Source organism: Aspergillus brunneoviolaceus (genome assembly GCF_003184695.1).
Source record: "Aspergillus brunneoviolaceus CBS 621.78 unplaced genomic scaffold BO95scaffold_12, whole genome shotgun sequence".
NCBI classification, from domain to species: Eukaryota; Fungi; Ascomycota; class Eurotiomycetes; order Eurotiales; family Aspergillaceae; genus Aspergillus; species Aspergillus brunneoviolaceus.
Window position 1 is genome coordinate 374,008 of NW_020290742.1, and position 23,744 is coordinate 397,751.

At 55.9% G+C, this 23,744-nt stretch overlaps 11 protein-coding genes and 1 non-coding gene across 12 annotated transcripts; 7 read left to right on the top strand and 5 right to left on the bottom strand.

The window, feature by feature from the left end:
• Positions 1-10: 10 nt before the first annotated feature.
• Positions 11-1,640, top strand: BO95DRAFT_460739 (Zn(II)2Cys6 transcription factor; the record flags this gene model as incomplete). The annotated part of the gene is made up of 2 exons (XM_025588767.1): positions 11-67; positions 135-1,640. 2 exons carry the CDS (start codon positions 11-13, stop codon positions 1,638-1,640), a joined length of 1,563 nt encoding a protein of 520 aa, XP_025445407.1.
• Positions 1,641-4,790: 3,150 nt separating this feature from the next.
• On the top strand, positions 4,791-5,589 carry BO95DRAFT_355821 (uncharacterized protein; the record flags this gene model as incomplete). The annotated part of the gene is made up of 2 exons (XM_025582268.1): positions 4,791-5,298; positions 5,366-5,589. 2 exons carry the CDS (start codon positions 4,791-4,793, stop codon positions 5,587-5,589), a joined length of 732 nt encoding a protein of 243 aa, XP_025445408.1.
• A 1,003-nt stretch (positions 5,590-6,592) lies between these two features.
• Positions 6,593-6,682, bottom strand: BO95DRAFT_t72. The gene has a single exon. It is a non-coding gene; the product is annotated as a tRNA-Asp (tRNA).
• Positions 6,683-6,970: 288 nt separating this feature from the next.
• BO95DRAFT_383062 (Hsp20/alpha crystallin family protein) lies at positions 6,971-8,165 on the bottom strand. Its single transcript, XM_025583408.1, has one exon. The coding sequence runs from the start codon at positions 7,718-7,720 to the stop codon at positions 7,130-7,132; it is 591 nt and encodes a 196-aa protein (XP_025445409.1). The 5' UTR covers positions 7,721-8,165; the 3' UTR covers positions 6,971-7,129.
• Positions 8,166-10,060: 1,895 nt separating this feature from the next.
• Positions 10,061-11,569, top strand: BO95DRAFT_38803 (uncharacterized protein). Its single transcript, XM_025583548.1, has one exon. The coding sequence runs from the start codon at positions 10,223-10,225 to the stop codon at positions 11,330-11,332; it is 1,110 nt and encodes a 369-aa protein (XP_025445410.1). The 5' UTR covers positions 10,061-10,222; the 3' UTR covers positions 11,333-11,569.
• A 295-nt stretch (positions 11,570-11,864) lies between these two features.
• BO95DRAFT_439991 (GNAT family N-acetyltransferase) lies at positions 11,865-13,248 on the top strand. Its single transcript, XM_025585852.1, has one exon. It carries the CDS (start codon positions 11,997-11,999, stop codon positions 12,747-12,749), a length of 753 nt encoding a protein of 250 aa, XP_025445411.1. The 5' UTR covers positions 11,865-11,996; the 3' UTR covers positions 12,750-13,248.
• Positions 12,770-15,002, bottom strand: BO95DRAFT_489336 (uncharacterized protein). Its single transcript, XM_025590562.1, has 2 exons — positions 13,589-15,002; positions 12,770-13,447 (listed from the first exon to the last, which is right to left on the bottom strand). The coding sequence occupies exons 1-2, from the start codon at positions 14,890-14,892 to the stop codon at positions 12,976-12,978; spliced, it is 1,776 nt and encodes a 591-aa protein (XP_025445412.1). The 5' UTR covers positions 14,893-15,002; the 3' UTR covers positions 12,770-12,975.
• Positions 15,003-15,480: 478 nt separating this feature from the next.
• BO95DRAFT_489340 (RTA1 domain-containing protein) lies at positions 15,481-16,466 on the top strand (the record flags this gene model as incomplete). The annotated part of the gene is made up of 3 exons (XM_025590563.1): positions 15,481-15,652; positions 15,746-15,953; positions 16,007-16,466. The coding sequence occupies 3 exons, from the start codon at positions 15,481-15,483 to the stop codon at positions 16,398-16,400; spliced, it is 774 nt and encodes a 257-aa protein (XP_025445413.1). The 3' UTR covers positions 16,401-16,466.
• A 143-nt stretch (positions 16,467-16,609) lies between these two features.
• BO95DRAFT_407482 (Zn(II)2Cys6 transcription factor domain-containing protein) lies at positions 16,610-17,893 on the top strand (the record flags this gene model as incomplete). The annotated part of the gene is made up of 2 exons (XM_025584070.1): positions 16,610-16,675; positions 16,754-17,893. 2 exons carry the CDS (start codon positions 16,610-16,612, stop codon positions 17,891-17,893), a joined length of 1,206 nt encoding a protein of 401 aa, XP_025445414.1.
• Positions 17,894-18,832: 939 nt separating this feature from the next.
• Positions 18,833-19,443, bottom strand: BO95DRAFT_322538 (uncharacterized protein; the record flags this gene model as incomplete). Its single annotated transcript, XM_025581820.1, has 2 exons — positions 18,833-19,200; positions 19,275-19,443. Coding segments are annotated over 2 exons (537 nt in total), but the record flags the coding sequence as incomplete, so codon positions are not given.
• Positions 19,444-20,150: 707 nt separating this feature from the next.
• On the top strand, positions 20,151-21,963 carry BO95DRAFT_407483 (polyamine transporter). Its single transcript, XM_025584071.1, has 3 exons — positions 20,151-20,260; positions 20,344-20,490; positions 20,550-21,963. Exons 1-3 carry the CDS (start codon positions 20,177-20,179, stop codon positions 21,846-21,848), a joined length of 1,530 nt encoding a protein of 509 aa, XP_025445416.1. The 5' UTR covers positions 20,151-20,176; the 3' UTR covers positions 21,849-21,963.
• A 144-nt stretch (positions 21,964-22,107) lies between these two features.
• BO95DRAFT_489360 (uncharacterized protein) lies at positions 22,108-22,762 on the bottom strand (the record flags this gene model as incomplete). Its single annotated transcript, XM_025590564.1, has 3 exons — positions 22,108-22,339; positions 22,431-22,674; positions 22,737-22,762. The coding sequence occupies 3 exons, from the start codon at positions 22,760-22,762 to the stop codon at positions 22,130-22,132; spliced, it is 480 nt and encodes a 159-aa protein (XP_025445417.1). The 3' UTR covers positions 22,108-22,129.
• Between the last annotated feature and the right edge of the window lie 982 nt (positions 22,763-23,744).

Here is a 23,744-nt window from a genome sequence, read left to right on the forward strand (position 1 = left end):
CACCAACACCATGAGTCGCAGCCGTAGAAGTAAAGGCTGTCTTGCATGCCGTAAATCCAAAGTCAAGGTAACTACCTAAGCTCAGCACGACCCCTCGACCCGATTGACATGGCCTAACAAGCAATGTACCGCAGTGCAGCGAAGATCACCCGCGATGCGCCCGATGTACTCGCCAAAGCATCAGCTGTCACTACCCCGACCCACTGGAGATCGATTTCCGCAACGAGAACACCAAGGCGGCAGTGCGCGCCGTCTCGTTGTGGCGCCAGAGGGCCACTGCAGTGTCGAGTCCAAGCCCTAGTCCACCCCATGGCGACGACGATCTCCAGCACCACGCATTAGCCACCTTCTACCGCGACTTTGGATGCACGGTCGCCGTTGCCAACCCCTGGCTGGAATTCTTCCAGATGCTGCCCATGCTCCACCGACACCCAGCCGGAAACCCAGCCTCGGCGCAGGCCATTCGAGCCCTGGCCCTGGCCCACCACGCGCGCCAGCAGCAGCAACGGCAGCGGCAGATCCCGCAGCTGGAGATCCTCGCGCGCACCGAGTACTCCAAGGCCATCGGCCTCATCCGGTCGCAGCTGCAGACCCGAAACGGCGTCCCCGGCACGGATGTGATCGTCTCCGTCTCGCTGATGGGGCTCTTCGAGACCATCCTGCCCAGCAGCGCAATTGGGGCAGGCAGTGGAGGCAAAGAGCAGCAGCATCGATCCTGGCAGGCACATCAACACGGTGCCATCTCGCTCATCCAGCAGCAGCAGCAGCAGCAGCAGCAACAAAACCCCCAAAGATCAAGTACAACAGAAGAGGAAAGCATTGATCCTCGACTGCTGAAGTTCATGTACTTGCTGATGATAGTGAACTGCCTGAACGCGCGCTCCCGACCCCAGCTCCCCTTGCACCTGTGGAGGGGAGTTCTCGATCCCCGCCTTCCCGCCGCGCGACTGTTCCGGACGATGTATCATCTCGCGCAGTGGCAGGCCGATCTGGACAGCTGGATGCAAGCCCACGAGAAGCCACGCACCATCTCCAATCCCGCCATCCTCCCCATCGAGGAAATGATCACCACACTCCTGCAAGCCGACTGCGACCTTCAAGAGTGGGAATCCCACCTTCCGCCCGCTTTCCACTTCTACGACCGCCCCGCCACCCCCCAAGACCACCCTCTACTCCAGTGGCCCGGCGCGCCGCGGCGCGTCTACGTCTACGAGTCTAGCTGGCGGGCGATCCCCCGGACCTTCGGGTTCGCGGTGCGGATCCTGCTGGCCCAGAATCTGCTCCGATGTCGGCGGTGGATTGCGGAGCGAGATCCCGACCAGTCTGGGGTATGGCTGCGAGACCACCGGGGGGGTGCTCTGGAGGTCATCACAGAGATGGTAGGCCATATATCCCGCAGTACGAATGCGATCGTGGGGCCAACGACTGCGGGGGTGGGGGGCGTCGGTGGTGGTCGCGGAGCCGGGGAGGGGGAAGCGATGCGGGGGCTGGCGATTGTGTGGCCTCTCAGTGTGGTGGTCGGCGCGTTGCAGCGGAATCCGGGCGTGAGGGATCGGGTTGGCGAGGAGCGAGCGCGGTGGATTGGGGACGCTCTGCTGTATGTGCGGCGGCTGGTGGGGAGTCGCGAGAATGACGGGTGACGCTGGGGTAGAAACGGTTTGTGCGGGACACGGCTCTCGCTGGAGGGGGCACAGGGGAGCCATCTGCTGGTGTTGTTATGATATGCCTGCCAGATTTCGACATCCAAGAGGCCTTCGGGACAGAGGAACTGATATGTAAAGGTCGATATGCGCAGTATATGTCGATGTAACGTCCTTTCAGACCTACGGTCGCAGGAGGCACTTGAAGCTTACCTACTTAAGATCCAGGCAGGGGACTAGGGGTTGAGTAGCACTTTGAGGCGTTGCATGCTCCTTCTAATGTGTGCCTTATCATGTGTGCACTGGATGTGTCCGGCGAAAAAGGCCTCGGATAGGGTTATCGGGGCCAAGTCGGTCATCACGTCTCGCTCATCGCTCTGAGTCAGATTCGATTGTGACAGATGCTCACTTCCTGCGGATTCTTCACTGAACCACCGGTGCTCAAGCTCAGTTTGCCCGGCAATATCGTAGCTCTCTGCTGACGGGGCGTTGGTGCTAGGGAAGAGGCCATAAGAGGAGTAGTGACTGACAGAACGCCGTGACAATCAGCAGCAGGTTGTAAGACGACGTGTCAATATGCATGGGGCGAGATGGCTATCATCGTGCACGGAAACTGTTGGTGACAAGGAGGTTCTCATCAGTATTATCTTATGCGTGTCTGCACCACGGTCTCCCCAGTCCTGAAAGAGATTCGGACAAGTGAGAGAAAAAAAACGCAGGTCCCGAATGTGCGTGCACAGATGTAGTCGAGCATGGGGCCTCTCCCACGGCCGTGCTGTCAAGACATTGGAAAGTCTTGCATGTCTCACCACTGGTTTCGGCCCGCGAAAATAGAGTCAAGGATGAGGCGCAGCGCAATCGGCCACAAATGCTCTTGTTGGACGGTCGGAGCTACACCCCAGTCGTAAGTCTCGCTTCTCCAGGGGTAAATTGCCCATGGCAGCATTGTACATTACCAGTGGTCCCGCTGAATGGGCTTATTGGTGGCCCAGCTTTCCCGTCACTATAGACCTTGATTGCAACCAGTGTTGATCAGTCAATGCAGCGCGAGGGTAAAGCATGGGAAGGCTGTTTTCACCTACAATGGTATTGCTATTTTGGTCGAGTTCTGACGGGCGAGATTGCCAACAGAAACCGAACGCCAACATGACTCGCAGAGCAGTGACCCTTATTCTGCAAGATTAAAATTGTGCTAATGTCTCGGTCGATTCTTTGCAAAGGGTCAGAGGGTATAAAAAAAGATCCAATCTGGAATCATTCCCCTGTCGCTATTTTGGTGACTGAATCAGGAGTCGGATGGTGCCAAGATGGCCGGAGAAGGCAGGAGAGTAAGCGTATTATGGCTCAACCAAGCCGTGGGATTCCCTCCGCCACCCAACGCGGGGTAGTGAGTCCTCAGCAGCTGGATGGCAGGGTGAGAGCTTCTCATGGGGGCCGTGTTGTGCTGACATGGCGAGTACGTGGTGGTGTAGTGTTGGAGAGTCACTCTCCGAGTGGCCGCAAAGACAGCGGGGGGCGGAATGGCCAACTGTTACCACCGATGCTCAAAGTCATCGCGAACTGGTTATGGAGATCAGAATAGTATGGTCCAGGAGAAAGGGGCGATCATAGGGGCAGGTAGCCAAGGAACCATGTTCATTAGTCTGCGGGACTGGAGAAGACCACCAAGTTCACCGAGTTCACCAAGTTCACCAAGTTCGCCAACAGATGTCGCATGTTTCAGCAGAGAGGCAGAGAGACACAACACAACCTCATTGAATGCATGCATGACATGACCGGGCATTCTTCAGACTGCAGATGCCAACAGCCCGGTGGGCGGGCGGGCGGATGAGCGGACGTTTGTCTTCCAATCCGGCCCCTGGACAAAGCAAGCTAGTTAGTTAGTAGGTAGGGTATGACTAAGAGACTTGAGGTCGACTCGGTCGAGTCTTTGATTCGGAAGTGGGTTGGGAATTGGAATGAATCTGAAACCGGAGCCCCGAGGTTCACCGAAGAAAGACACCTGAAACCGACCCCATCCTGCCTTAGCTACAACGCACGGTGGTTGACCCACCCACCAGCCAGCTCACTTGGCCGGAGAAAACTCATGAGGTCATCGGGGCACTGGGGCACTGGTGGTAGGCAAATTCCTTGTCTGTATCTTGGAATATACCTTGCCATGAAGGTAGGTGAGGTGTTAAGTGCAGACACGAGGATACATCCTTGAACTCCTTGAAGAAAAGAGGGGAACAGATGGGAATAGACGGAAGAACAAGGGGAGCTGAAGGCTCAAAGTTGAACCCGACAGTCTGAAACGGGTGTCACTTCCGGCGACTAGTCCCAGTAAGGCTTAGTCCACTAACCAGGATCGCCCGGTTCAGGGCTCTGATTGGATGCAGGGATCTGAACCGGGCTGATGGCCACGAACCAATGGAAACTCCAGATCGGCCTCGGTTGCATCCGTGCGGGGGGTCCGATGGCTGCTGATTGGTGCTGACTGGGGGCGTTCCAGCACAAAATCCCCCGACAAGAACATGTTCAACTCCCATTGGGAAAAGTCCATTGTCCCCATCACAGTCCGTACCTTCTCCTACTAAGTAGTCTGCCCACTCCATCCAACAAACGTGATAGAGCGTTTTTGCATTTTAGTTCTTAGTTCCTGCGTGTGTCTGGGCCTTTCAACTCCACAGGTACATCCAACAGGCACCGCACAGGGGCCGCAGGAACGAACTCCCTGGTGCCCACTGTGGCAGCGAATAGACTTTCCTGTTGGACTCGCTTCCTCCTGCAACGATGGGCCTTTTTTTTCTTCACAACGACGGGCGTATAAAGACCTCGTCCGCTACCCCTCAAGATGCATCTTCATTCTCATCATCCTCATTCCCTCGTCAACTTGCAGTGCAAGCTTGCAGATTCTAGTCGTTCACGACATCGTCATTCCTTATTCGTTGCTTTTGGAGACTATTGACTAGTCCCATCACATTCCTTCGTTCATTTACACACACACACACTCTCTCTCTCTCTCTCTCTCTCTATCACATCCTTGATTCTGTCTGTTATTCTTTCATAACCCTATAACCCTATAACCAAAACAGTACCTTCATCAACATGCAGTTCAACAACTTCCTTCTTGCCGCCGCCACTCTGGTCGGCCTCTCCGCCGCTGTCCCCATGGGCAGTCGGACCAAGAACCTGGCCACCCGCGCCACCAATGCCGTGGTCAGCGTCAGCAGCCTGGCCGTAACCGCGCTCAAGGACAGCGACGGCAGCGGAGCGGGACAGGATGTCTACACCTTCCACACCGGAGACGGCAGCGTCGCCGACGGCTGGCCCGCCCAGTCCAGCTGGGTCTCCTTCGACGACATGTGGAAGGCCAACAAGCCCACCATCATGGAGTCGTGCACCCAGTTCGGCGTGCCCAACAACTCGGCCAACGAGACCCAGAACCTGTACGACGCGATCCAGCAGGTGGCCAAGGAGTCCCACCTCGACCACCGGTTCATCCTGGCCATCATCATGCAGGAATCCAAGGGCTGCGTCCGCGTGCACACCACCAACTACGGCGTCCGCAACCCGGGCCTCATGCAGGATCATGACGGCGCCGGCACTTGCAACGACAACGGGGTGGTCCAGAACCCGTGCCCGAAGAACGAGATCCTCCAGATGGTTCGCGATGGGGGTGAGTGCCCCCTTTCAACCCCCGAATCTCATTTCAGCGCAGACACTAATTTCTTCCCCTAACACAGCCATCGGAACCGCCGCCGGCGACGGACTCGCCAGCCTGATCGACCAGCAGGGCAAGACGGACGTCTCCGGCTTCTACCGCGCCGCCCGCCTGTACAACTCGGGCTCCATCTCCGACGCCTCCAACCTGAACGTCGGCGTCGGCACCGCCTGCTACGCCACCGATGTTGCCAACCGGCTCACCGGCTGGGTCAATGCCGCCTCCAAGTGCACCCTGAGCGCATAGGCTCGTCGTCAGTCTTCTCGACGGAAAATGGTGGATGTCACGGGTAATTCCGCCTGTGGGCGGGCTTAGGATGAAATAATGGTTGATTCCCTATTTGATTTGCTATGCTGGATTGGTTTGATGCTTTTGATCGTTTGACTTTACCTTTCTTGCTCCACCAGCATTGGCTACTCCAGTCGTTAGGGCTGAGGTTCTTGCTCGGTGATGAACTTGGTGCGATGTCGGAGATGTATTGTATACTGCGGCTAGAATCTACTGGTGCTTTGCTTGCTTGTACGGCTGGTTCTTGGTATTTGGTAGAATGTGCTGGCATTGATTATGGTGAGGGGACCCAGTAGTACGTGGGTACTACCGTAGTAGGTAGATTGGTCGAAGTCATTCATGCGGGGATGCTGTAGATCAATTAAGGCCTGGATCTGCGCCGCGCCGCGTCTACTTGTATACGGATCTAACGCTTTCGATCGGTCTGGTGAGTGAGAGCATGGTCGGTATTAATTCCGTGCTAGAGAACCAGCATATTCTGTCAAGCGCAACAGTAAAAAAGTACTGGGTGCCGAACGTGGTGCCTCAGGCATCGATGCCGGTCCGCTGCGACCGGAACATGTAGGTCACGTGATTAACGCGCTACCGCTGCGCTACAGCCCGTGCATCATATTTGTGGTTGCCTGACGCATGGTCATTGTGGGTTTCGATACCGCGTGAAAGGATCACCTCCCAGGTTGGAGTACCTAGTAATGTGGTAACAAGCGTAGGAGGGCGAGTTGACCAGGACGCAAGATGCTAGGGTTGGGACAGAACCACATATATACAGTATCGTCCAACCGGCAGATGGTCTGGGCGGAAACGGTCGCAATACTGGCGGGGGATGCGAACCTACCTAGAGAAGAGGTAGTTGAAAATGGGAGGACAATTTCCCATAATTATTGACACAAAAGAGCAAAGAAGATGTACTGAAAAGAAGGACTTACAAAGAAAAACAAAAAAACAAAAACCAAAAAGAGATCTCCCCGACTGGGAGTCGAACCCAGGTCTCCCGCGCTTGTTCCCGGACGGGATTGACAAGCGGAAATCATGACCGTTAGACCATCGAGGAAGCGGATGAGGTACACCTGATTATCTGTAATCAAGGATCATAGAACAAAGAATGATGCCAATTTAGCTCTGGCTGCTGGCGATACACCCTCGGTCGTGCGAAACCGTATAGGCATTATCTTCCTACTCGAGGCCAATTGTTTTAAACTTACTTCATCCACGGGAGGGCTACAGTCTACCAGTAAGGAAGACAAGATAATAGGTAACAGATTGGATTAACTATTAGCGAACAGTATCGTAAGGAATGACACCCAGTGCTCAACAGAAGACATCAGAAGGAATGAAAGCACAACCATCTTCTCAATCAACCAGCTCAAGAAGAAAAACACAAAACAAGGTGAAAGCCACAAATTCGATCGCTATGCTAAAACTTCAACCGGTCACAAATTCTCATCGCGTCGCGTCGCGTCTCGCCTCGCCTCGCTCAGCTCATCTGGTGCCCCCCCACTTACTCAATGGTGATCTTCTTGGAAGTGGGCTTGGCGGCCTTGGGCACGAAGATGGAGAGGATGCCGTTCTTCAGGCTGGCCTTGACACTGTCCTGGTCGACGCGGGTGGGGAAGCTGAAGGTGCGGTGGAACTCGCCGATGGAGCGCTCGCTGACCCAGAAGTGCGGCTTGTTCTTGTGGTTCTTGCCGACCTGCTTGTCGCCGGTCTTGGAGACCTCCGTGCTTTCGGTGGCCTTATCCTTGTCCTTGTTCTCCTGGGTGGTGGTCTCCTGCTGGCCCTGCTGGCCCTGCTGGCCCTCCTCGCTCTCGTCGAAGTTGTGGTACTCGCGTTCGGTGCGACCCTTGATCACGAGAGTCTGGGGGTCGGAGAACTCAATGTCGACGTCCTTCTGGGCAATGCCGGGCAGCTCGCCGTCGAGGTGGTAGCCCTCTGCGGTCTCGCGGACGTCGAAGCGAGGCGCGAAAGAGCGGGCGGTGGTGGTGGTGGAGGAGCTGGCGCCCTGGCCGGAGCGGTGGAGGTCATAGTCGTCCAGGAGACGGAAGAGAGGGCCGAATTCACCAGCGGAAGGGATGCTGCGGAAGAGAGACATGGTGGTTGTAGTAGTTGGTAGTAGATGTAGAAAAGAGTTTGTAGAAGAGCGCGTTGTAGTGGTAGTGGTGGTAGTTGGAGAGGATTAGAGAAGTTGTTGTTCTCGTTGAGTGCTTGATTGATTCTGATCTGATGAAGAGTGACTTGACCGGAGCTCAAGGGGGCCTTTATACCTTTCGACAGCCATGATTGAGGATGTTGATGATGCCACCTGCAGGGGTGGATGATCCATGGATGGGTGTTGCACTCGTGCACTCGACAGCTCTAGATGGCTCTGGAAGGTGCCTGAGGCAGCCAGCAGCCAGCGGAGTGGCCTTGGAAGTTGCGAGAATCGGCCGGACCGGCCGAGTGGGTTCCGCCATGCTCTGCGATGCTCCGCGATTCTTCTGGCCGCTTCGACTCCGACCACGTGACCCTCCGGTTGTCGTGCTGCCTTTCAGCTCTCCTGTGCTCCGGTGCAACAACAATCATTTTCAAGTGAGGTAATGGTATGACGCCATTCTATGTTCTGGCCACTTCTGCATCCTATAATTCTATAACGGTATTGCTATTGCTATGACTATACTCTATTAACTTAGTCCCTTTTCTCCATCATGCATCAGTTTAGCTGCGTAGCCCGGTGCGATCGGCGCTGTCACTGCTCAGGAAGACCCGGATGGACAGCTCTAGAATCAATCCTGAACCTACCAGCCCTAAATCAAGGAATCCCTTGGAGCTCGGGAAGCACTAACCGAGCTCGTAGGAAGATTGTGCTACTCGGTAGCTTACCCCAGCCCGCTATTACCCTTGGATCCTGGTTCCAGCGTACATCGGTCTCCTTGTTTGCTGCTTCGGTGGCAAATGATCCAACAGAACCGAGAAGCCCATGGAACCGAGTGTATTGGAGGCTAGACCAGCCCGTGGAATGATACGACTCGGATCGACACCCTCTTGGTCAACCCCGGGATCCAAAATCAAGGCATCGGGGTTTGCTTGGGATCGTGGTTGGAACCACTGGGTGAGAACCGCAGCTTCGAGTGTTGTGACGTTGTACAACTTGCCCGTGTTGTAGATGCTGGGAGAACCTTCGATGCGGGGTTCAGTGTCGCGGTTTCGACTGCTGGCTCCAAAATGAGGTGATAGTGGCAACTATTTTGACCGAGCAATTGGTGAAGTCATCCAGCGTGACATGTGATATCTAGTGGGAAGAGAAGTCATCAAAACGGATCATGTAGACTTGGTCGAGCCTCCATGGTTGGGTTTTCTTTGAAATGACTGGGTAAGAGTGGAGAAGTACAGTCTATGAGATACGAGGTGAATCTTCGACAGGTTGTCTTACAAGAAGCTATGCTCATACGTTTGTGTCTTTGTTGGAGATAACGTTAGGAGAGAACCCTGGAGATATTGAACGTCAGCCATTTTAAGCGTCCGACCAAGCGTTGATAGCTCTTTCACAGAGGGGTCGATCACTCGATGTGGTCCGAGCTTCATTCAAGAATTCCGGTCTTGTATGGTCTCGAATCCTGGGCCACCGGTCCCGTAGCATGTTTCTTCCTTCATCAACTCTGTCGAAAGGAGGGCAACATGTCATCTAAATGACTTGCAGCTTCCGACAGCACAGCCACACAGAGCGCGCTCTTGGCGCGCTTGTCAAGAAGACCTTGGGAAGAGACTTCAATGCAAATTCGTCATCACGAAGCATTGAGGCACTGCTTCCGCTGTTATCAGCCTGTGAATCCGATCAACATACCATGTGGTTTCTGGAAGGATGCCAAGAAGCCATGCAGCCTGCTCGTCACGGACTTCTGTCACCAATAGGGAGCAGCGCGGGGAAGCTGTAAAGGAGGCTGTGCTATGCCAACGGCCCTAGCCACGTATTGCACCAAGACCACCCAATGTTGGAGTGATCGGATGTTATACATCTTAGTCAAGATAACCAGGTACGGAATACGCAGTACGAATTGAATACGCATTGCATAATGCTGAAGAGGAGGCAGTGCCAGCCGGGCCAAGCACGCGATGGCTATACCACCGTCTCTTAATCCCGCTGCCTGAGGAAGCCACCAACATGAGCCACAGCAACCCCAAGCCTAATTGGAGTTTCGGCGCTGATCTGCCGAGAAAGATCGTGTCTAAAGTTCATGCCTGTGAAATTTCTCACCGATCTGCTTTGTGAACGACCGCTGCCGTCAGGCTTCATGCAAATCTCCTATTGCCATGACTCCTACCTGTCTTCCAGTGCTGGCGATCATCGAGAATATGGATGCCTCCTGCACACCATGCGCGAGCATGATCAGAGCTTCCGCGCCCATCTTTGACGTGACGAAGTGATTGGTGTATGATACGAAGATGCAGACACGGGGCAAGCTGCTACCGCCATTTCCCCAGTATATATACCTTGAAAGCGGGCACTCAGGCGTTCTGCAGAATGCTTCGTCGACCCCGTTCAATTCTCCGCATTCTGGCTTCATTTGCTTTCTAGTATACACTCGCATGCTGCGCTACAGCTCCACTTGACCGGACAATGTCGATGCCACGACAGACCGTGGGGATGATTCTCATCCTCTTCGTCTCCCTATCAACATGCGTCGCAGCCGAACCGCAACGCTTCAGCTCCTGGTGGCCGAGGTACCGGAGCGCAATCAACACAATCAAAACCACGAACTGCTCCGCGCAATACGACGCATACCTGACCGGAGACCAACCGGTCGGAAATTTGACCGCGAATGACCCCGAGCTTGCGATCTGGCATGTTGACAGTGCGGTGACCCCGTTGACCAACTGTCTGCTGCGGGCCACGCCGGAGCTCTACAAATCCATGATGGCCAGCGCACAGGTGGTGCTGGGACTGATGCCCACGCTGCTGGCTAGCATCAGCCCCAGCGCCCACGAGACGGCCATGCTCTTCGTCTTCGGCGACCGCCAGCTCCTCTCGTTTCTCCTCATGGTCGCCTCCCCGGCCAGCGCGGTCGATGCCTCGGGCAACCTCCACCAGCACGTCCAGGACCTGAAGGGCTCCCGCGAGTGGCTCTCCGCCGACTCCTCTGCGCTGTTGTTGCATCACAACCTCGCCATCGTGGTCCTGGAGTTCTTCCTCGCCGCGGCGGCGGCGGGCAATGTGCTCGTCCTCACCTACGAGATCTGCCTGCGTGTCATCTTCTCTTTCGCCCAACAGTTACAGTGGATGCCCGGACTGTGGGTCGCCGTCGGCGTGGCCACCCACCTCTTGATGACCGTCGCACTCCGCACGCGCGTGCACCTCCGTGATGGTCGGACGAGTAACATCAGTCTTCCTACTCGGGTGCTTCGGTGGGCGCGAGCGCAGTTCACCGCGTCGGACAGTAGCAGCGACGCGACCGAGGTCCAGTTGCGGGACCGCACGGTGGGTAATGTGCTGATCTCCTGGTTCACGGGGCTACTCGCCGCGGCCAACACGCTGCTGGGGATTCTGCAGTTCTCAAGCATGCTTTTTATCTCCCCCAACGATGCCCTGTTCATCGTGGTGCGGTTCGTGGCCTCGGCGGTGGTGTGCCGGGTCCTGGTCAAGTACGAGCTGTGGCTTGTGCGACAACAGGTGAAGGTAAGTGGCAGCGATGATGGTGAACAGGTGAAAGGAGATGTTTCGATGGGCTAGCTGTACCTCTCGATCCTGCGGTGCTGTATCATATCTTTGGTCTCTACTTAATGTTTAATTTCTACTTGCAACCCTGTGAGCCTGGGAGGATTGGCTGTAGAGGCGGAGGCCATAGCGTCTATCGCCACCTCGTATTCCTCGTCCTTCTTCATCAGGCCTGCATCACACGAGTCCGTTAGGAGGGGCTGTGCAGCGGCGATCGGCTCGGGCCTTGCCCTAAGCTGCCACCATGTAAGCTTGAGGCACACTGATGCACGCGCAAGACATGATCCGTGAGTTTGAAGTTCGCCATAGAGCCCCAATGCTGCCCATTGTCCGGAATGCAATATCGAGATATTTATTCTTTTCATCTGGTGAGGCCGATCGATGATCGACACAAGTCCGTGATTCCCGCCCCCGGAAATACCAGCCGGATGTCCGACGGACTTGGCTTAACTAATGTCGGCCAGCCATGACTAACTCAAGTCGGATTAACTTATGATCTATCGTGAGAAGACCATCTCTTCAGCCTAGCCACACTAAGAAAAGACCCCTGAATCCCGAATCCCAAGCCGCAACTCGATGGCTCGCTTGGTCCACGATACGATAAGCCCGTCGAGGCGGGGACCCAAAGCAGTATAGCCTCAGCTTCCCTCGCCAACCCTATAAAGTGACTCACAGCACCATGCATCAACAAAATCACGAGAATCTCCTGATCCCCACTCAAGTTCCTGTCTCCGTATCTTCCAATTCTCCGCGCAAAGCAGACGGAACCAAAAGAAAAATGTCCTACCTCCAATCCTCCCGCCTCACCTACCGCGCCCTGGAAGACACCCCGGAAGACGAAGACTTCCTGCACGCCATCCAATCCGACCCAGAAGCCTACGCCAACTCGACGCCCGCCTTGCCCAAACCGCAAGCCAAACGCGACACCGTCAATGGGTACAAGAAGTCCCTGATGGAGCGGGCGCTGCTGGCCGCCATCATCGTGCTGCCGCATCCTCCGTCGAATGGCGAATCCCTTACCTCCAATGCTGCAGAGGATACCCCGAAGATGCAGACGCAGACGCAGACAGCCACCCCCGGGACCCCGATCGGTGTGATCTCCCTCCGCCGCGAGGGCGGGGATTACGCCCACCACCGCGGCACCTCCATCACCATCGATATCGCCCGCGGGTACCGCGGGCAGGGGTACGGCAGCGAGGCGATCAACTGGGTGCTGCACTGGGCGTTCCGGCGGGCGGGGCTGCATCGCGTGGAGATCCAGGCCCTGGCGTACAATGAGGGGGCGGTGCGGTTGTATGAGCGGTTGGGGTTCACGTTGGAGGGCCGTCGGCGGGAGGCGTTCTGGCACGATGGGAGGTGGTATGATGATGTGGTGTTTGGGATGTTGGAGCGGGAGTGGGAGGAGAGGCAGGCACGGGCGCAGTCGGTGTAGATCGGGAGATGAAGATGATGACGGGTTTGTAGAGTAAGAGGAGTTGGAGAATACGGTGTCGGGGGTATTATCCCTACCCTCTGCGATGTTTTGTTCTTCTTCTATTTTTCTTGGACCAGCTCTTGAAAAAAGCTGTGCATAGATTGGATGGAAGCTGGGCGGCAAAGCAGTGTCATTATTGTAAATGATTGTATGTACTCAAGGGCGATGACTGAATTTGTTCATCTCACGTCCCAGTCAAAGGCTGCTTGTACACCACCCCGTCCACCGTCGTGGCGAGGGTCCCGTTGGCCACGAACACATTGAGCATGGCATCGTCGACGACGTGAAACCCCCCTGGTCCAGTGACCTTGGTGCTGGATGTGGCCCCCGCCCCCGTGGCTGTCAGGTTCGAATACCAATCCAGCCGGGCCGATGTGACCGACAAAAAGGTGGAGGCCACCGACTCGTGGCCCTGGATATAATGCACGCCATCGTCGGAGTAATTATGGTACGTGACAGCGACAAAGTCAAGCGCCGACGCAGTCGTAGTGTTGCGAAGAATCACGTCCGCTGAGCCCGAGACTTGCCCGTGTAGCGTATAGTTGCCCGGGGATAGGTTGAAGACTTCTGGCACGTTCTGGCCAGGGGTGTAAGGAAGGCCCCAGGGGACTCTATCGGTGAATGGCTCCACGGGGTCGAGATGGTAGGGCTGGCGACTGGTGAGTCGCGCCATCATCAGACGCGAGGTTCGGCCGCCTGGCTCCGTCGACTTGGGACATGGTAGGGGATTGATCCCTCCACAGGCAGGGGGCACGACCATCTTCTGCCAGTACATGATGCGCGTGCCATCCGGAGACCAGCGGGGATCAGCGCCGGCGTTCCAGTTAGGGTCGTTGATGCTGCCCGGCTGGCCGTCCCCGCCAGCGTTGATTTGTTGGCCGTAGTAGTGGTAGTCAGGACCATCGCGGTCTCCCTGGGCGTCCAGCAGCCACGGCTGGAAGAATCGTCGATCGCCATTGTTGCGCACCGATGCGACCGTAGTGACTGTCAGCAGGTCGACCACAGGAGGGACCCCGCGCATGGCAGACAGAAACTCCATCCGATCGGTGCCACGCGTGTCCAGGATCACCTGCCAGCGGCCATCCGGAGAGACCCCCACCGGGTCCACATAGCCTGGGTGCGTTGTCACCCGGCGCACCCGGCCAGTAGTCAAGTCGGCCGCGAAGAGATCGATGTTGCAGGATTCCCAGGGGAATCCAATGTACAGGACTTCTTGTCCGCGACTGGCAAAGCCCCGAAACTCCCCCACCACTAATGCCTGGCGGTTGATCTGCAGCTGATCACCGGCGACGGTATAAGGAAGGGGACCATTCGGTGCAACCAGGACGGTTACGTTGACGAGGTCATATCGTGCGGGGCGAGGGGAATCGGTGGCAGGGGAGTCGCTGAACTGCAGTCGACCGAAATAGGCGTGTTGGCTGAGCTGACCCGATCCGGTGACGGAGAAAGAGTTGAAACCCAGGTGGACATTGTCGGGGTGCAAGCGCAGCTCCCGGATAATGGCTCCAGACCCGGAATCGTCGGCCGTGTTGCTTAACCGGATGGGATAGATGTGGATCTGGTCCGGAGTGCAAGCATCACTGGCCAGCAGGCCAGATCGACATTCGACGATGTTGTTGCCGGCTAGGGCTCGTTTGCCGTCGGAGAAGGCTTGCGGATAGTCGGCCAGCGACGAACTGCTCCCTTTATTGCTCTCCGGGACACCGCACGTCAGGCATTTCCACGGGCTCCCAGTAGAGAAACTGGTCCCGTTGGTGCTGACCAGGATCAGTTGCACGCCAGTGTAGATACTGGCGGGGTCTGGGGCTGACGGTGCCCCGGTGAAATTCAAGCTGACGAGGACGTGGTTCCCGTCCGGCGAGAAGTCCCCGCCATTCATCAGGGATGATTTGCCCATACATCCGGTCCCGTGCGGATTCAGATGGTGAGTACAGGCACCAATCTCGTCGGTTGGCGCAACAGGTGGCAGTGGCAGTTGGACCACTTCGATGGGCTCTGGTGTGGGTGGTTCGAAGCAGGTCGATGCGACAGATGCGAGACCGGATGAGATCAATCCCAACGAGATGGGAATGATTCCTCCTCCAACAGCCATGAGACGCATGGTTCGCGTTGGAAGGTTGTAAACGAAGGTGGGGTGATGCTAAAGGAAAATGAAAGATGAGATCAACCAGGCGTACTGTCTGCATATATTTGATGAATCAAATGAATCAATAACTGGTATGTTATGGAGTATGGAGTCGGACCCTCCCGACCTTGCCGCATCGGGCAATTAATGCGATACGCGTATGCACAGACACACCATTTCGGATATCGGACATTGGAGATCCAACAAGTCAATCCACAATTCACAGGTAGAGAACAGTGAGTAGAATAAGTCTATACGTCTATACGCGCTTGCACAGACCAGTTTTCATCTTGTACTGTGAAGTATGATGCTCTATACGCGTTTAGAGCTCGCAGTCACAGCGGAAGCTCCCACCACTCTTTCACACGCCCACACTTCCACCCTTTAAAGCGGACCCCATCTCGCTTGATCCCTTAGAATTGAGTCGATCTCCCAACAACCTTCTACGTAGGATAGATTAAAAATTGGTTAAAATCATGGGCTTTCTTCTGGTCCCAGTGATTCCAACTTCGACACATCATAACACAACGTGAACTTGTCGAACCTAGCCCAAGTCCATGCTAGATGGCTAAGCTCGAGCCCTACAAACATGGATATTATCTCTGGCAATATCTGCCTTCGCTGGCTGCCGCCGTAATATTCGCTATCTTCTTCGCGGTCGCGACAGTTCTACACTTTGTCAAATTGGTCGAATGGAGGGCTCGTTTCTGCATCCCCTTTGCAATCGGCGGAATATGTATGTGCCCCCCCCCACATTGTCCCAGTTCTTGTTGCCCTTTCACCACATTACCTGATGTTAAGAACCGAGGCTGACAGAAGGGCTTTTTAGTCGAAGTCATCGGCTGCGCTGCCCAGGCGTGGGCGCACTTCGAATCCGGCAGTATCATGCCTTACTCGATTCAGAACGTCTTCCTCCTGCTCGGACCGGTCTTGTTTGCAGCGTCAGTATACATGGTGCTGGGCCGCATCATCCGCAGCACCGGGGCCGAGCATCACTCCCTAATCCCAATGCGCTGGCTCACCAGGACTTTCGCGATGTGGTCTCTTTCCTCGTTCAAGGGGGCGCCGCGGGATTGATGGCCTCCGGGAGCAATGCACAACTCGGCCAGGACATCGTGGTGGCGGGCCTGCTCATCCAGGTCTTCATGTTCGTCTTTTTCATCATCACAGCCATGGTGTTTCAAATCCGTCTACGGCGGCATCCAACCCCCGGAGCCCACGATCCCCGCCTCCACTGGCGAGATCACCTTCATCTCTTGTATGGGGTGAGCCTGCTGATCATGATCCGCTCCTTGTTTCGAGTGGCCGAATTTACGATGGGAAGCACGGGCTATCCCCTCACCCACGAGTGGACCCTGTACATTTTCGACGCTCTTCTAATGTGGCTAGCTATGGTCGCCTGGCTGTTTTGGTATCCGGGGTTACTTTCCAAGCCCGATATGGCAATGGAGTTGCTGAATCAGAGCAACTTGGACGATGAATAAGGGGGGCTTAGACGGGTGGATCCTTGAATTCATATGCCCGAAAAGAGGGCTCCTGGAGGATTATTCACTGTATGCGTGTTTCTGTTCTGTAATATTAGTCAGAGTCCCGCCGCCTTCTGCCGATCAATTCTGGCATTCTTGGAACCTCATATACGTAAAAGTTTACAGGTATCTTATTTGCAACCCCGACGGCTTTGATCCTCTATGTGATGGCTCGCAGAAAGCACAAGAAATCACGATTTGGCTGCTTAGAGTGTAAACGTCGACGTATAAAGGTATGTACCGCACCTTACCCCTTTTCTCTCGGATCGTTTCACTTTCCAACCTTGGAGTGACACTGAATCGTCCGAAAGTGTGACGAAAGGCGGCCAATATGCTCGCAGTGCACAATATCAGAACGAACTTGCGGGTTTGCTGAGCTGCGTGTTCTATCCTTTCGACCGGCCAGTCCTAGAAGGCAAACCCCTTCTTTCTCAGTAACCCCAGCAGAAGAGGCATCGCCGACGAGTTTCACCAGCGGGACATCCTCTGATGAACCACCGGTTAACATGCTTCATGCTGAGCTGCTTTGCCACCTATTCACCGAGACTCTTCCATCTGTTTGCGACAACAGCAGCTATCAAATGATCTGGTCTTCACGCGAGATTCTCCAGTACTGCTTCCAGGTCCCATACCTCGCAAATGAGCTTTTGGCCCTCGCCGCCACGCACATCAGTATCATTCGTCCTGCCCAGCGGAAGGTCTACCGGGATCATGCTACTAAGTTACAGATCCATGCCTTGCGAGCCTTCTACAGCGTAGCCGACCCGGACATCACCCCTCGTTTCCTTTTCTCCTCCATCCTTGGCCTCCATACGCTATGCGTAACCCTTCTCTTCCGCGATACCGACTTCGATGTCTTCCTCGATTCCTTTGTTCATTATCTCCGCTTGCATCGCGGTGTGCGCACTGTCTTGGGGGGCAGTTGGCGCGCTTTGAGGGAGAACACAGCCTTGGGGCCAGTACTGGGCACCGCGGAGTCCCTACTGCAGGCGGATGGGAGTCTTGGCCCGGCGTGCAGTCGCCTGCTGACACTCGTCCAACAGGCCAAGTTGGGTCCCTCCGTCACCGCAACGTATCAACACACGATCGAAGGGCTGCAGCTGGCGATGACCTCAGCAGCCTTTCCGGGAGCGTGGGAAGACTGCACTCCGGCGGTTCTTGCGTGGTCGACCAGTGTTCCCGTGGAGTACATCGATCTTCTCGCGCGCCGTAGCCCCGATGCTCTCGCGGTGCTGGCGCATTATGGGATCGTCCTGCATGCACATCGCCATCGCTGGTTCTTGGGCGATGGCGGACGGTATCTGATCGAATCCATTCGGGAGTCGCTCGGACCGGACTGGGCGGAATGGATGATTTTTCCCGGTCAGGCTTTGGAGACTACAGATACGCTTGGTCCACTTGAAGGGGCGGTAATTGTTCCAGGTGAAGGGTATAATGGCCTAGGCGCCTGAGCTCGTTGGCAACAATTCGAAGATGGAACCAACATTGCACAGGATAACGAGTTAATGTGGAAAAATGATCCCTGCGCCAATAGACGATCAAATCATGATTGGTCTTAGCTGTTTTCCCTGGTCTGAATCCTAAAACTCGTCTTTTTCGCCACTTGGGGGTTTCCATGGATTTTACCGGAGTGTGTGAATACGCGTATGCACAGACCACTCAGTCACTCCACCCCCCCCCCCCCCCCCCTTCTTAGGGTTCGTATGCATGGGCCAGTCTCGCCGAATTCCTTTCTCAATTATACACATATGTATTTCCTTCAAGCACACTGAACCTTTTACTTTTATTTGTTGTTAGGCCCTAGCCCCTTCGGTTTCCACCATTCGACGTCATTATCAATGCGGCCACGCAAGGCTCACACCAAGTCCCGCAACGGCTGTGTTGCATGCAGGCGACGTCACATCAAGGTACGTAAGCCACAGTAAACACCAGGAAGCACCAGCACCCCGGAATCCTAACATCACAAAACCGATGAAAGCCGCCCGCAGTGTAAGAGATGTCGGGACTCGGCACGGGAATGCGTGTTCCCCACCGGAGAGCTGAGGATCCAACAGCGCTCGCCCTATCCACCACCCGTCATCGCTCCCTCGGCCATAACAATCTCTGAGATTTCGAGTACCACGGATTCGAGCATCAGCCCATTCTCCGCTTCGTTAACCCAGGACGATGCCTCTCCAGCGGTATCAGTATCAGTATCAGTATCCATGCTCCATCTCGAGCTCTACCACCACTTCACCACCGTCGTCTTCGATTCCCTCGCCCAGCACCACGAGGGATCCGCCACATCTCTCGAAACCATCATCCAAGCCAGCCTTACGACCCTCTTCCTCATATAAGATCTCTCGCCTGGGGAGAAGTGGATTGAAGCACTGCGGCGTGGGGACCGCCAAGATGCGCCGGTAGAACACCACCGCAGTGGCCCCGAAGATGCCGAACGAGAGGAGCTGGATGAACAACCCCAGCAGCACCACGGCTTTTGCGCCGGCCGTGTGGCCCGTCACGCTGAGACCCACCGAGGAGCCCTGCACCGCAAACGAGAGGACGTCCCCGATCACGAACGCCCGGGTGACCCAGATCAGCGGCAGGTGGGAGAGCTTCTGGGCGTGCAGGGCGCGTATCACCCGGCCCAGGGTCACGTAGACCGAGGCGGCGAAGAGGGCGGGTGCCAGGAGGAGGCCGTCGTTGGCGAGGGCGTAGGAAAATAGGGAGGCGGTGTTCTTGTGGGCGCCGATGCGGCCGCCGTAGCCGTAGAGTTCAACTTGAGGGTGGGCTTGGTGAGCGTGCGTGTTGGACGAAGTCGGCGGGGGGATGGCAGGGGCTAGGGGGACATACAGATGCCGCCTGCGGCAAACGGGAGACAGAACCAGGTCCGCGTCTTGATGAGACGGTAGGTGTGCATGGCTGTCAAGACGGCGAAGATGAGGAGGAAGACCACAGCGGCACCGAGGTTGGGGACGTATTTCCAGAGATAGTAGTCGCCTTTGTAGGGTTCAATTGGACCATTGCGAGCGGTGTCGAGAATGATAGGGCCGGGGTTGAGTAGGTGATGCAGACTGGGTCACTGTTAAGACTGCAAGGATAGTGAGTGGAGGAAGATGAATGTCTCTATCTCAACTCAAAGGGGCAGTCAAGCCTATGTGAAAGGTGTCTCTTGACTCCTCTAACCTCTCCTCTTCGGCTTCCACTGCTATGGAAAGATGCAGCATATCCGTAGTGGTCCGTGCATACGCATGGAAGCCGAGCCCTACTTGGCCCATAAGACGAGAGCGTGTGCATGGGCCATGTTCATTATCCACCAATCGCAGCTATAGGAATCACTTCTAGAGATTTACGGTGTCAATCTTGATTCTAGGCCCTTTGGTCCTTTAACAAGTAGTTTCAGATGACCCAGTGGTGTCCCGATTCGTAGTTCTCACGTCTTGAAGAGCTGCATGGTTAGCGAGCAGACTTCACCAATTACCCGTACGATATTCAAGCCCTCAGGTAGAGAGTCTCATGTTCAGATTCATATCTTGTGGTCCAGCCTCACGAGAATCAGGGCCATTATGAGTATGTCCGAGATCGGCTTTAATTACCCGGAGCGCCACACGCCACAGCCGAGGGGCTGACGCGTCCAGGAAAGGATCGACGGGGTCAGTCAGGGGTTGCGCTGCCGGGCGCAAAGATTGAAATTCTCGTCAGTTCACTGAAACGTGGCCGAAGTCGTCATTTTGCCCTTGGATTGTGCGAGCACAATGGTCGACATGGAGTCAGGAAAACGCCCTCACCATAGCATTGTGTTGGTGCCTGAGCCCAGCCACAGCCCCCAGGATCCACTGGTAAGTGAGACATGGGTCCTATCATCCCCTCTAATTGCTGACGATGGTGACCCTTAACTGACTTGGCAATTGTCTTACCCCAGAATTGGCCACATCGACGCAAGTACCTGATTCTGGCCGTGCTCTGTCTGGCTTCATTCTCGGGGGCCATTGCCCCGCTCTCTGGCCAGTTGAATCTGGTCCAACAGGCTCAGATCTATGGCAAAACCAAGGTTCAAGAGTCGTATGCGGTGCGTTCCTCGTCTTCAAGACCCCGAAATGTGGTGCCTGCTCTAATACAAACCCGCAGAACTCGGCAGCCCTAGCCGGGATGGCCTTTGGGCCCTTCTTCGTGGCGCCCTTCGCCCACCGACTCGGCCGCAGCTCCGTGATCTTCTGGAGCATTGTGTGCACCCTGGTCTGCCAGATCTGGGCGGCCGTGATGACCCACTCGGACGAGTACATCGCGTACGTGATGTCGCGCCTGTTCGCCGGGTTCTTCGGGGCGGTGCCCACCGTGATCGGACCACGGATGATCACCGACCTGCTGTTCCTGCACCAGCGCGGACGCGCCTTCACGGCGCTGCACATGGCCTTCCTCTTCGGCACGATCGCGGGCCCAACCTTCTCGGCCTTCATCTCGGCAGGGACCTTCTTCCCCGTCGAATTCTGGTGGACCGTGGGCCTCCTGGGCGCCACCGCCATCCTGATCGTGCTCGTCCTCGAAGAGACCGCCTACGACCGCGAGCACCCCGAACGCAATCGCACCCCCCCAGCCAGCTGGCTGGCCAACCGCCGAGCCACCTTCCTCTTCGGCCAGGCCCTCATGCCCCCGACCCCCTGGTCGACCACCGCCAAGATCGCGGTGGCCCCCGTGCTCATCGGCCTCTGCCCCGTCACCCTGATCATGGGCACCTTCACCCTGATCTCCTTCGGCTTCTACGTCGGCATGAACGCGCTCGTGCCCGTGTGGCTGCAGCGCGCCCCGGCCGAGGGGGGGTACGGCTTCACCCTCCGCCAGAACGCCGCGTTTACCTTCTGCCACTGGATCGGGATCCTGCTCGTGCAGCTGGGGGGCCACCACTACGCCGACCGGCTGCCGCTGCTGCTCGCCCGGCGCCGGTCCCCGCAGGGCATCTGGAAGCCCGAGTACCGGCTGCACGTCCTGTGGCTCCCCAGTCTGGTGCTCAACCCGATCGGCCTGGGCCTTTTCGGCGCCACCCTGCAGTACCACCTGCACTACATGGTGCTGGCGCTGGCGGTGTTCATCGTGACGGTGGGGTCGCTGGCGAGCGTGCCCGTCACGGTGAACTACGTGGTGGAGTGCTTCACGCGGTACCCGGCCGAGGCCGGGATCGTGGTGGGCGCGTATCGGATCGTGTATGGGCTGACCATCAGCTTCTACATCGATCCGTGGGTGGAGGCGGTGGGCGTGGGCTGGGTGTATGGGATGATGGCCTTCTTTGCGGTCTTTTCCTTCCTGTTTGTCGGGCTGTTGATGTGGAAGGGGGATGTGATTCGCCGGTGGCAGATTGCGAGCGTGGCGAGTAGTGAGGAGGGGATGTTGTTAGGTGGGGAGGGGAGGAGAGGCGAGAAGGAGGATGCCTGAGGTGGGATCTACGTTCTAGCTTGGAAGTCCTGAACAGACCGTGTCAAGGGCGTGTGTAGATGGTTGAATTCAGACTACGTGAGATTATCTGAGCGGAACTATCCACAGACGTGGCGGGCGGTGGTCAGCCTGGCTGCCGAGGCCTCAGGGCCGCCGACAGATAGCAATTAGAATACCATATCAAAGGAAGGATATGCGCCAGGTAGGTAGCAAAGTAGCAGGCTTGCTCTGAGAGGTCTTGTTCCGACCTGCCTGACCGTGAAACTCCAACGAATGCAGATTCACTTTTCTGCTGCGTTCACCGAAGGTAGCTTGTGAGTGCTCGGCTCTCCATTGATGCCTCCGGCAAGGTATCGCATGAGGAGACTCCAGAGCTCGTCGGATTCCTCCGAGTATGGCATCATGTCTGATTTCGAGATGCGCAGACAGCTTCCGTCGTGGATGGCGATCAGGATCCTCACGCTGGTTCCGATGAACGAGAAGAGCATGGTCTAGAGATTAGCGGCAAGAAACGTCAGCAGCGACTCGGTCAGATATGTAAAGGGCGCAAAAGTCGTGGAGGAAAGAGTCACCTGGACCTACAGGCACAATGGCATGGTCTGTCAGGGTCTCCATTCCCAGCCGCGAGTTCATCGTGGCAGCGAGGACCATCAGCTCTGCCTTCAAGAGTCTCTCTGGGTGCTCGATATCATCATGGTATGTGACCACTTTGATGTGAGGGAAGGTTGGGCTGTTGGCGCAAGCCCAGAATGTGTCTATTCCCCAGTTGTATCCATCTGCACGCCCGGAGGCCTCGCGATCAAAAGCCGGTCCAAGGTGGAAGTCACTGACCGCGAGGAAATAGGTCGTCTAGTCAGAAAAATAACTTGCGTGGGGCCTAAGACTTACGTATCCCAGCGCCATTTGGTGCCCATCTTCAACTTGGACAGGTGAGGTGGGAAATTCATTCTTGGAGCCTCCAAATCTCCCGTCAGGCGATGGGAGAGGATCTGGGCTTTTCCGTCGGACGGTATCGGCTCATACCTGCTTGTGCTGCAACTGTCATCAGGCCAGAGGAGACGTGCCGTGGTTTCCATCATCTCGCAGTTTTCCGGGATGGAGAGATTCACAGGGTGCTCCTGGATGTATTCATGCGATAGGGGCTTGAAGTACGGGGCTGGATTCAGCGCTGGGGAGATGTCGACATTCGTACGCCCAGTGAGGTTCCAAGGGATCATCTGGATTTTGAGCGACTTCGACTCTTCTAGCTCGGGCGAATTCGACTCGCTTGCCCCGGAGTACAGGTCCCAGAGCTCGACAGGATCTTCTCACGCTGTGATTTCAGGTCACCGTCATCATTCAAATCGACAAAAACAGTCACAAGAACAAAACTGAGAGCGCAAAGAAAGGCATGAATAACATAATTGGTGGTATTCGGTGGGAGGCTTTGCCACAAGGTTTGAATAGCTGTAAGCCAGGAAGACATGGTTGATGACAACAGGATTGCAAAGGATGCTGTAGTACTGGAGGGGGACAAATTGGGGTTGTACGAGTTGGTGAACAAGAAAAGGTCAAGAAAGTCGAGGCTGTGAGAAGTTGAGTTGATGTGAAGTCATGCGGAGCGTCCTTCCTCCCCAATCGCGGAAAAGCCTCATCCTCACGTCATCTCAATGCAGGAACACACACTCACTTACCTTATACACGTGATGCCGTATGTTCTCCTTTGGCACGGAATACCAACAAGGAGTACTCGTAAGACGTAGGGGACATAGAGAGAGATAAATCTACGCAGACAGTCAATACAACCCGACGAGAAGTGAATCCACCTCAACCTGTGAATAAGGCATGTATTCATCGTCAACCACCACCAAACAAAGCTGTGGCATATTCACCCTGAGCGCCCACAATCACTCAGGA